The sequence below is a fragment of the Plecotus auritus genome, assembly GCF_963455305.1.
Source record: "Plecotus auritus genome assembly, chromosome: 10".
Taxonomy (NCBI): domain Eukaryota; kingdom Metazoa; phylum Chordata; class Mammalia; order Chiroptera; family Vespertilionidae; genus Plecotus; species Plecotus auritus.
The window spans coordinates 28,414,325-28,427,170 of record NC_137785.1 but is presented as its reverse complement, the minus strand read 5'-3'; the positions used below and the strand labels follow the sequence as shown (position 1 = coordinate 28,427,170).

At 39.7% G+C, this 12,846-nt stretch overlaps 1 protein-coding gene across 1 annotated transcript in view; it reads right to left on the bottom strand.

Moving 5' to 3' along the window:
• The window catches only part of TDRD12 (tudor domain containing 12), a gene marked incomplete at its 5' end in the record, with an annotated part of 114,500 nt that overhangs the window by 70,349 nt on the left and 31,305 nt on the right, over positions 1–12,846 (bottom strand). Inside the window, one exon of the mRNA XM_080644450.1 lies at positions 7,100–7,289. Within this exon, the coding sequence (XP_080500576.1) occupies positions 7,100–7,289 (190 nt within the window). The remainder of the gene's footprint in view (positions 1–7,099; positions 7,290–12,846) is intronic.

Here is a 12,846-nt window from a genome sequence, read left to right as displayed (position 1 = left end):
GCGTCCTGAAATTTTCTGAGTACAGGTCCTTTGTCTCCTTGGTTAAGTTTATCCCTAGGTTTCTTAATTTTTTTGTTGCAATGGTAAATGGGTTTTGTTTTTAAATTTCTCTTTCTGTGAGTTCATTATTGGTGTATAGAAAAGCCATAGACTTCTGGGTGTTAATTTTGTATCCTGCTACATTACCGAATTCATTTATTAAGTCTAGTAGTTTTTTGATGGAGTCTTTGCGGTGTTCTACGTACAATATCATGTCATCTGCAAATAAGGACAGTTTTACTTCTTCTTTTCCAATTTGGATGCCTTTTATTTCTTCTTCTTGTCTGATCGCAATGGCTAGTACTGCCAGTACTATGTTGAACAGGAGTGGTGAGAGTGGGCATCCCTGTCTTGTCCCTGTTCTTAGGAAAAATGGTCTTAGTTTTTGCCCTTTGAGTATGATGTTGGCTGTGGGTTTGCCATATATGGCTTCTATTATGTTGAGGTATGATCCTTCTATTCCCACCTTGCTGAGAGTTTTTATCAAGAAAGGGTGTTGGATTTTTGTCAAATGCTTTTTCTGCATCAATGGCTATGATTATATGGTTTTTAACTCTGTTTGTTTATATGGTGTATCACATTTATTGGTATGTGGATGTTGTACCATCCTTGTATCCCTGGAATAAATCCCATTTGGTCATGGTGTATGATCTTTCTAATGTAATGCTGGATTTGATTTGCTAGAATTTTGTTGAGGATTTTGGCATCTATGTTCATGAGAAATATTGGCCTGTAATTCTCTTTCTTTGTATTATTTTTATCTGGTTTTGGGATTAGGGTAGTGCTGGCTTTGTAGAAAGAGCTTGGAAGTGCTCCTTCCTCTTGAATTTTTTTGAATAGTCTGAGGAAGATAGGTTTTATTTCTTCTTTGAATGTTTGATAAAACTCCCCTGTGAAGCTATCTGGTCCAGGGCTTCTGTTTGTTGGAAATTTTTTTATTACTGCTTCAATTTCCTCCATAGCTATCGGCTTATTCAGATTTTTTTATTCCTCCTGGTTGAGTTTTGGAAGGTCATATTTTTTTAGGAATATGTCCATTTTTTCTAGGTTGACCAGTTTGTTGGAGTAGAGTTGCGCATAGCATTTTTTTATGATTCTTTGTATTTCTGTTGGGTCTGTTGTTATTTCACCTCTTTTGTTTCTGATTTTATTTGGGTCCTCTCTCTCTGCTTCTTGGTGAGCCTGGCTAGAGGTTCATCAATCTTGTTTATCCTTTCAAAGAACCAGCCTTTGGTTTCATTGATCTTTTGTATTATTTTGTTTTGTTTTATTTTATCTCTTATGTCATTTATTTCCACTCTGATCTTTATTATTTCCTTCCTTCTGCTCACACTGGGCTTTTCTTGTTGCTCTCTTCCTAATTCTTCAAATTGCAGAGTTAGATGGTTTATTACCAGTTTTTCTTGTTTTTTTGAGGTAGGCCTGTAATGCTATGAACTTCCCTCTCAGGACTGCTTTCACTGTGTCTCAAAGATTTTGGATTGTTGTATTTTCATTGTCATTTGTTTCCAGGATGTGTTTTATTTCTTCTTTGATCTCTTTGGTAACCCACTCATTGTTTAATAGCGTGCTAGTCAGCCTCCAAGTATTTGGATTTTTGTGATTGTTTTTACTGTAGTTGATTTCTAATTTTATGGCATTGTGATCTGAGAAGATGCCTGATATGATTTCAATCCTCTTGAATTTGGAGAGACTTTGCCTGTGTCTCAATATGTGGTCTATCTTTGAAAATGTCCCATGTGCATTTGAGAAGAAAGTATATTCTGTAGTTTTGGAGTGGAATGTTCTAAAGATGTCAATTAAGTCCATCTGATGTAGTGAGTTGTTTAGAATTGGTGTTTCTTTGCTAATTTTTTGTCTAGAGGATTTATCCAGTGATGTTAATGGGGTATTAAAGTCTCCTACTATGATTGTGTTGCTGTCAATCTCTCCCCTGACATCTTCCAGAAGTTTTTTTATGTATTTGGGTGCTCCTGCATTGGGTGCATAAATGTTTACCAGAGTTATATCCTCTTGTTGTATCGATCCCTTTAGTATTATGAAGTGACCTTCCTTATCTCTTGTTATGGCCTTCATTTTGAGGTCTATTTTGTCAGATATAAGTATTGCTATCCCAGCTTTTTTTTCATTTCCATTTGCCTGATAGATATTTTTCCATCCCTTCACTTTCAGTCTGTGTGAGTCCCTTGTTCTGAGGTGGGTCTCCTGTAAACAGCATATATATATATGGGTCATGTTTTCTTATCCATTCACTCACTCGATTTCTTTTGATTGGAGCATTTAATCCATTTACGTTTAATGTTATTATTGATAGGTACTTGTTTGTAGCCATTTCTGTACTTTATGCCTGCGTTCCTTCCTCCCTTTCTATTTCTTCTTTTTACAGCATTCCCTTTAGCATTTCTTGAATTGCTGACTTGGTAGTGATAAACCCCCTTAGCCTTTTTTTGTCTGCGAAGCTCCTGATTTCCTGTTCAATTTTTATTGTTAGTCTTGCTGGATAGAGTATTTTTGGATTCAGTCCTCTGCTTTGCATCACTCTGTATACCTCCTTCCATTCCCTTCTAGCTTGATGTGTTTCTGTTGAGAAATCATTTGATAATCTGATGGGGGATCCTTTGTAGGTATCTCTCTCTCTCTCTCTCTCTCTCTCTCTCTCTCTCTCTCTCTCTCTTGCAGCCTTTAAGATTCTCTTGGTCATTAACATTTGCCATTGTAACTATGACATGTCTCGGTGTGGGTCTCTTGGGATTCATCTTGCTTGGAACTCTCTGTACTTGTGTATCTTTTTTCTTCCCCATATCTGGGAAGTTTTCTATCATTATTTCTTCAAATAGATTTTCTTATCCTTGCTGCTCTTCTTGTCCTTCTGGAAGCCCTATTATATGTATGTTACTTCGTTTCATGATGTCCCAAAGCTCCCTTAGGCTCTCCTGCTTTTTAATTTTTTTCTCCAGTTGCTGTTCAGATTGGGCTTGTTTCTCTACCTTATCTTTTAACTTACTAATTCGGTCCTCCGCTTCTTCTAGTCTACTGTTGAAACCTTCCATGGTGTTTTTGATTGTAGCTATATCACTTTTGATTTCTTCCTGATGTTTGCATAGGTTGTTGATTTTCTCGTCCATGTGGTGTATGAACTGTACGACCATTACTCTGAATTCTTTTTCTGTTATGTTGCATGCTTCCGTTTCACTTATTTCCTTTCTTGGTGATTCCTCATTTTCTTTCCTCTGGGGATTGTGTCGTTGTCTCCCCATTCTGATTATCACTAGAAGGTTCAAACGTTGAGTTGCGTGGGCCTGGGCCGTGTGCAGTGGGAGCTTCGCACCACCCGAGTGTCACTGAAGAGCTCCGACACCAAGATGTGTGGCTGCCGTGGGTTGGTGGGAGCCACGCTCACCCAGGATCAGAGTCACCAGCACTCAGTGAGGCCTCGTGCGTGCACCTAGAATCAGGAACCCCACCTGTGCCACGATGAAAAAGAGGCCCTGCTGGCATGTGTCGAAAATCAGAGTCCCCTAGCATGTGCCAGGAGTCAGAGTCCCCCTGTGCCCACACCAAGAATCGAGCATCAAGAGTCTCTGTTACTTGGTGTGGCCTCGTGCCTAGAATCACGGTCACTGTATGTGCATGCATCAAGAATTGGAGTCACTGGCTCTTAGTCTGAATGCACTGGGAATCAGGGATCCCAGGCACACACAATGAGAAACAGAGTCGTCAATGGTGCTCAGTGCTGCCTCTCATGCGGAGAATCAGGGTACCAGGTCTGCTTGGGGGACCAGGTTGCACAGTAGCACTGTGTCGGCAGGAGGTCCATTCTTGCACTGCGGAAAACAGACTTCCGTGTACACTTGCCCAAAATTGAAGTCAGGTGGCACTGTTGTCCTGTGTGGGCATGGGGTTTGGTTGCCCGATTGCATTGCGAGGAACAGATTCCCAGTGTCCGCGAGCACCCAGGCTCAAATTCCTATAGCGGAGCTGTGGCCCTGTGCGAGGCGGGGGTGGGGGGGCGGTCTAGCCGTTCCTATGGCATTGCCGTGAGCCTGTGGGGAGGGGAAGGGGCTCTGTGACTTACAGAAATCTGCGAACGGGATGTCTGGATTCTTGGTGTCTATGCGTCTGCAGCTGTTGTCACAGGTCTCTGTCCCCCATGGCTGCAAGGTCCTGGTTTGCGTCTGAAACCAGACTGGGTGGTGCTGAGGCCAGGATCCTAGTCTCAAGCAGCTCTGTTTTTCAAGATGGCATGGTCTCTGTGCCCGTGCTGGCCACCCCCAGAGTGTCAGCGGGGCTTCGCCATCTAAGACTGCCCAGTTTGGCAGCCCCTTGGAAGACCTACAGGATCTAACTGTCCCTAGCTCATACACACACACACCACACACTCCTCTATCGCTCCCTCACTCTCTCACACTCTCTCCCTCACTATCTTCCTGCCGGTTGCCATCTTCAGATCTAACCAGAGTTATTTTAAGATTTGTAGATAACTGCCAAAATAAATGGCTAAGAAGACAGCTTGGGATGAGAATATGCTGGACAAGAGGAAATTACTTTTTATTATAGCCTTTCTGTATTATTTGATTATTTAACCAAGTATTAAAAAAATATTAAACTTTGATTGAAAAGTAATATAAGGCAACTTTAAAGAGAAATAGCAAAAATTAATCACAATGATTATAAGGAAAAATAAATCTTTGCTTAGATAAGTAACACTTAATAATTTTGTGTTTTTTATGGTTTTTATTTATTTTTAATATTTTTATTAATTTCAGACAGGAAAGGAGAGGGAGAGAGAGATAGAAACATTGATGATGAGAGAGAATCATTGATCTGGCTGCCTTCTGCACCTCCCATAATAAGGGATCAAGCCCACAACCTGGGCATGTGCCCTGATCAGGAATCGAACCGTGACTTCCCGGTTCATAAGTCAACGCTCAACCACTGAGTCATGCCAACCGGGCTAATAATTTTGTTTTTACATGACAATCCAGTAAAATCTCACATTTTGTTTACTATCAACTTTTTCCTTTTCAAAGACATGCATAGTTGATTCCAACACTGATGTAATACAGAACAACAGGAAACAATGACTGTCCAGCAATCTGGGGCTACTTAGAATAATAATGACATATTCACACAATAGAAAGCTGTGCAATGATTAAACAAGATGTAAATGCCTTGTATTTTCCCTGTTTCAATGAAAATGAAAGAAACACAAATGAAAAGAATACATTCCCACCAGAGGCTCCTTTCAGCAGCAATTCTCATTTAAGACCCCTACAGGAGGCAGATCAGTATCTGGGGCAGGGCTGCAGGTGCTAGGCCAAGTGAACTCTGTACATGAATGACCAACCTAACCAATTCAATGCAACAGAAATAATGCCTCCCCACGTCACAGAGGAGGCAGTGGGACTGATATCCCAACAGTCTCATGTCAGAGCCCATATCCTTAAACCCATGTTATACTGGACACATTTGACCTAGAAAGAAGTTCAGCCATATATTAAGTGAAAAACACTACACAGAGGTATATATGGTAGGATCCCATTTCTGGAAAATAAAAATTGTATTCACACCCTCACATCTGGAAAACTTTTGGAAAAAGGACTCTAAAATTTTAATAAGTAGTTATAAAAATGACAGGTATTTGAAATTTTGATTACTGTAATTTTCTATGATGAACATTACCAAACTAATTAGAAATAATTTTAAGTATAGGGAATATTTTAGTTGACTAAAGCTTTAACTTAGTTGAGATTTACTATGGATGCATATGAAATATTATATCCACAAGTATGTATACACCCAATATAGTAGCAAAATTGTGTAGGAATTACCACAGGGTGAGCCAAGCATCAAAGATGCTGGCAGATTTCACCCATGTCCAACAATTTAATATCTTAAAGATATGAAATTAAAGATTGGGAATTTCTGCTCTCATAAAGGTCTCTTTCTTATTGTTATGTATCCTATTACTTAAAATAAAAATCAATCATATATACATATGTATACTCTGAGGATAAATAATAATCACTGATCTATATCTGGGCTGGAATAAATCAGTTCTACATGAACAAGTGCCTGTAATGTTCCTTACATTATAATCAAATCCTGTAAGTATGGATTGAACATCGACTAATTTGCAAGGCAAATTATCTTTGTCAGCAAGACATCACAAACTGGTTCCATTAAATTAAGAAAGGAGAGAATTACCATAGCCCTTCTAAACAACCCTTATTATCTTCAGACCACTAAGAGGGTTGTTTTGTGCTGCCTCTGAAAAGAAGCAAGCAAGTAGAACTTACCCCGGATAGTAGCTGTTGGCCCTGGATCACTCACAACATGCTTGGGCCACGAATGCTGGAGAGACTGCGCCAGAAAAGTTAAACCATGTGACTCTGACAGAAATAATATATTTCAGGATTAAAGCATGAAATTAAACCCAAAATACAAATGTGAATTCTTTTACATACTTCTGCTCTCACTTTTACTAGTAAGGTTATAGGTGACATTGCTCCTCAGCAGGAAAGATGTGAAGGACTAAAGAAAACTGAATGTAGAAACAGGTGAAGTGTTTCCATTGTCCATGACTGACTTTTCTCATATGTTCATGCTATTAACTAGTTCTTTTAAAAAGTATCTAAAACTGTCAACAAACAAAACCTTGTTTTGGCAGTATCTCTGAATTATGAACACATGGACGGACTCCTGAAAACATAATTCCACGTTAATAAGAAATTGAGAATCGTTTTTTCCTGTTCTCATAAAAACAAACTGTAGCAGCTTTAGGACCTCAAAACTTGTAACACACTCACTAGGTATATAATTAAAGTATTAAATTCAGAGTTCAAGTCCCTGTCTCTCTATAGGGAAACATCTATACAACAACTTATATCAAAACACTAAGATTCAGATGGGGGGAGGGGAGAGCTAGAAGGGGTCAATGGGGGGAAAAGGGAGACATATGTAATACTTTCAACAATAAAGATTTAAAAAAAAACAAACACACTAAGATCTCTATAAATAAGACAGTTTAAAGGAAACATACTGGTGAGGAGTTACTCACTTTCCATTCCTTGAGAATCTTTTCCTTGCAAAAACATTGGCCAAAGACTAAGTGCTGGATTGAGTTTATTGGGAAAGGATGCTGACTTTATACTCAATCTTGGTTTCTCTAAAGAATCAAGGTTTTTATTCTCCATGGGTGATACATAACAAGCGAAGTTCTTTGCAACCAGGTCATCATTAACACAAACCTGTACAATTTTAAACATTTCATGAATTATAAGACAAATATAGTCAAATGACTGTTCAGAAAATATTCCAAACTTAACCACAATTTTGATCCTCAGAAAAATTATTTTATAGAACATAATTTGATAGAACTTGATCTCTTGATTGCTGCACTGGTAATGATGAACCAAATATTTCTGACCATTCTTCCAGATATGAAAAACAATAAGAATCTGTATGAAATACCAAACAAAAAATCTTCTTAAAAGCACTGAAGAGCTAACATAACTTTGTCACACAAAGATTTGGGGAGCGGGGGGGGGGGGGGGGGGAGAGTGGGGGGGTGGAGGCGGACTGCAAAGACAAAATACAAGTCATAAAAGGAAAAACTGATAAATCAAACATTATCAAAATTTTAAATTTCTGCTCTTAAAAACATACTGTTAAGAACAATACAGAGGAGGATCCAAGATGGCGGCGTAGGTAAACACCTAAACTGCTGCCTCGCACAACAATTGCAAAACTACAACTAAAAGACAAAACGTCTATCACCCAGAACCACGGGAATGCTGGCTGAGTGGAAGTTCTACAACTAGAAGGAAAGAGCAAACAGCATTGAGGGGTGCACAAGCGCTGAAAAGCTGAGGTACGGAGACGCGCGAATCGGGCTGGCGACGGGCATCTGGGAGCGCTGCTGTTTTCAACCCGAAGGGAGACAAGCTCCCGATTACTCCAAACTCCAGTTTCTGGGGAGATGCGGGGGACCCAAACTCCTACAGGGAGAAGCTGGACTGTCTGCCGTGGGGTCGGAAAGTGAGGGAGGCTTGCTTGCAGGGCTGCGCGCAGGAATAATTGTTTACTGTGCTGGGGCGCGGGACGCGGGGACATGGTCGGAGACGCAGAGCCAGCTTACTGGCAGCCATCGCTGTTAGCCACGCCCTAGCCTGGTCACGCACTGAGACCCTGCCCTGCACAATCTACGAACCCACCCAAGCTCCAAGCAGCGGCTTTAGCATATGAATGGCCTGCCCTATCGCAGCTTAACCTAGCAAACTTGCAGCCCAGGTCAGACAGCTCCAAAACCTCCAAACCCCAAGCAAAGAGGAGAAAACTGTAGTTCTCACTGTAGCTCCTGCTGGGTGGCCTCAGACAATAGCTGACCTGCACCCCATTGGAGATCCAGAAGCCAGTGTACCTAGTGGTCAGTGTGAGACACCAGATTTCAACTCCTCACATCCATAAGTGACACATTCAAGAGGCAGACACAGTAAGCACCAAAGCCCCACTGAAACAAGTCCTACACCATAAGCGTGTCTCCAGCACAGCAGTTCTTCCATTATAGACACAGCGGGTCCTCACAGCCAATTAGCCTGGAGGTCAATTCCTCCCAGTGTACCAACAGCAATCAAGGCTTAACTACACCAAGACTTTGCACTCAGCCCACAAAGGGGTGTACCAAGAGCGTCCTCCTCAGGTGATTGGGGAGGCTGAGCTACTGGCCCTTATAGGTCACCTACCACACAAAGCCACTCCATCAACACAAGGAAGCAGCAAAATGCAGAGACAAAGAAACATGTCACGAATGAGAGAAATGGAGGAAAGCAAACTAATGGACGACATAGAGTTCAGAACCACATTTATAAGGTTACTCAAGAATCTTCTAAAAACCGCTGAGGAACTTAGTGAGACCTTTAAGGATCTTAATGAGAATGCCAAAAAAATGGAAAAGGACCAGTCAGAAATTAAGCATACACTGTCTGAAATAAAGAATATACAGAAACTCAACTGTAGATCAAAGGACCCCAAGAATCAAACCAAAGATCTGAAATATGAGGAAACAAAAAACACCCAACCAGAAAAACAAAAAGAAAAAATCCGAAAATATGAAGATAGTGTAAGGAGCCTCTGGGACAACTTTAAGCATACCAACATCCGAATTTTTGGGGTGCCAGAAGAAGAGAGAGAGCAAAATATTGAAAACCTATTAGAAGAAATAATGACAGAAAACTTTCCCTATCTGGTGAAAGAAATAGACTTACAAGTTCAGGAAGCACACAGAACCCCATACAAGAGGAATCCAAAGAGGACCACACCAACACACATCATAATTAAAATGGCAAGGGCAAAAGACAAAGAGAGAATCTTGAAAGCAGCAAGAGAAAAACAGTTAGTTACCTACAAGGGAGCACCCATACGACTGTCAGCTGATTTCTCGGCAGAAACTATGCAGGCCAGAAGGGAGTGGCAAGAAATATTCAAAGTGATGAACAGCAAGAACCTACAACCAATATTACTCTACCCAGCAAAGCTATCATTCAGAGTTGAAGGTCAGATAAAGAGCTTCACAGACAAGAAAAAGCTAAAGGAGTTCATCACCACCAAACCAGGATTACATGAAATGCTGAAAGGTGTTCTTTAAGAAGAGGAAGAAGAAGAAAAAGGTAAAGATAAAAATTATGAACAACAAAATGACATCAAATACATACCTACCAACAAGTGAATCTAAAAATCAAGTGAATGAAAAAATCTGAAGAACAGAGTGGACTGGTGAATATAATAGAATCAGGGACATAGAAAGGGAGTGGACTGACAATTCTCAGGGGGGAGGGGGTGTGAGGGGTGCGGGAAGAGATTGGACAAAAAGCTTACACCTATGGATGAAGACAGTGGCGGGGGGTAAGGGCATGGGGTGGGGTGGGGAATCAGGTGGAGGGGAGCTATGGGGGGAAAAAAGAGGAACACCTGTAATAATCTGAACAATAAAGATTTATTTAAAAAAAAAAAAAGAACAATCCAAAGACAGGAAGAAAATATTTCTATCCCTGGCTGGTGTGGCTCAGTTAACGACATCATCTGGTGCACCAGAAGGTTCAATTCCTGGTCAGGGCACATGCCTGGGTTGTGGGGTTGATCCCCAGTAGGGGTTTTGCATGAGGCAGCCGTTCAATGCTTTGCTCCCACATCAAGGTTTCTCTCTCCCTCTCCCTCCATCTCTCTCTAAAATAATCAATAAAATTTAAAAATATATATTTCTTTTCTTTTCTTTTCTTTTCTTTTATTTATATATTTTTTATTAAAGTATTATATGTGTACATATATTTCTAAATAACATATCTGGATGGATGTGTATCCAAAACATATAAAGAACTCTCAAAACTCAATAAAAAGAAAACAAACAACCCATAAAGAATGAGTGAAAGATAGTAATCAAAGCAGCATGGAGAAGCACATTGTGAAGCGTATAATTGACCACTGTGCTGTACATCTGAACTAATGCAATACGGAATGTAAACTGTGAAAAAATTTACTTAACAGTATGGTACTGGCATAAAAACAGAGAGATAGATCAATGAAACAGAATAGAGAGCCCAGTAATAAGCCCACACATATACAGTCAGTTAATTTATGACAAAGGGGCCAAGAATATACAACAGAGAAAGGACAGTCTTTTCAGTAAATGGTACGGAGAAAACTGGACCACTAAATACACCATACACAAAATTAACTCGAAAATGGATTAAGGACTTGAATATAAGACCTCAAATTATTAAAATTCCTACAAAAAAAACACCCTAGGTGGTAAGCTCTTTGACATCAATCTTGACAATGATTTTTTTAATTTGATACCAGTTGGTAACAAAGAAAACAAAAGCAAAAATAAACAAGTGGCACTACATCAAACTAAGAAGCTTCTGCACAACAAAGGAAACCATCAACAAAATGAAAAGGCAACCTACTGAATGGGAGAACATGTCTGCAAATCATATATCTGATAAGGAATTAGTATCCAGAACATATAAAGAACTCAAATGACTCAATAGCAAAAAAAAAAACAAACAATACAAATAAAAAATGGGCAGATCTGAAGACATTTTTCCACAGAAGATATACAGATGGCCAACAGGTACATGAAAAGATGCTCAACATCACTAATCAACAGAGAAATGCAAATTTAAACCAAAAAGAGATACCACTATTCATCTATAAGAATTACCATGCAAGTGTTGAAGAAAATGTGGAGGAAGTAGAACTCTCATACATTGCTGAGGGGGTTTTAAATGGTCAACCACTTTGGAAAACAATTTGATATTATTTTTTTGTTTTTTTAAATCCTCACCTGATGATTTTTTTCCCACTGATTTTTAGAAAGATTGGGAGGGAAGGCAGGAGGGGGAGAGAAAGAGAAACATCAATATGAGAGACACACATGGATTCGTTGCCTTCAGCACGCGCCCCAATCCTTCGGTGCGCAGACTGACACTCTATCACTGAGCCACACCGGCCAAGGCTTTGGTAGTCTCAATACCTACAATCCAGAAATGAATTGTACAATGAATATTCATAGCAGTTTTATTTGTTATTACCCAAACTGGCCACAACTCAAATGTCCATCAACAAGTGAATGGATAAACACACAAGTATATCCAGACAAAAACAATTCCTTTGTTTTTGACAATAAAAGGAACAACATGAATGGATCTTAAAATAATTTTGTTGAGTGAAAGAAGCCAGGCAAAACAAAAGAACACTCTGGGACACATCCCTGTGCTTCCTTTGAAAGCTAGAAAAGAATTGTTGCCCCTATATTTCTCTTTCTGGCAATTATGACCTTATGCACCCTCTATTAGTTCTCTCTGCTAAACTTGCCTTCTATACTTCACCACCTTGAAGTAAGAGCAAGTTATTATCCACATACAACCATACCCAGAGAGAAAGAGAAACCTACTCTTGAAAGCAAGAAGAAGCAGGTTAGTAGAGAACTTGCTTAAGAGATGTGTTTACAAGACTGGTCCCATGGCCAACATTTTGGCATTTTTACCAGGTAATAAAATAAGTAAACAAGGATGTGGGGAACCTAAAATATAATACAAAAAAAATAACAACTTTATTAGAAACAAGTAACATAATCACACTGAAGAGGTGAGGGGGGAAAGAACATATGTTCTAGGTTACTTCAGAAAACAGAGTTTTGGCTGCATTCTGTAAAGTTAAAGATAAATTTATTTTTCACAGGAATGTGGGTTAGCAATTCTAAATCACTTTACGTGAATACTAGGAGACAGATGTCAAGAATGAGGAAAGGGGCCCTGGCCGGTGTGGCTCAGTTGGTTGGAGCATTGTCCCATATACCAAAGGGTGGTGGGTGCAATTTCTGGTCAGGGCATATGCCCAGGTTGCAGGTTCCATCCCAGGTCGGTGCGTGTGTGGGAGGTAAATGATCCGTGTTTCTCTCTCACATCAATGTCTCTCTCTCTCTCTCTCACCCCTTCCTCTAAAAATCAATATTTAAAAAAATTTTTGAAGAATGAGGCAAGGGGAGGTGCTGGATTGAAATTAGAGGTACTTAATATATGTAGAGATGGATAGATCTAGAAACAAATGTAGATGTGTGCATTGTTTAGCATAAAGACAGATACAGAGTATCCCCCAAAAATGTATACATACTTTAATAGCTGATAGCTCAATTTTGAAAATGAAATGTATTTTAATAAACACTGCATTTATAATTATTCAAAATGTGTGTATACATTTTTGGGGGTACCCTATATTTCCTGTCTGCTGAGAGGGCCTACAATCAAT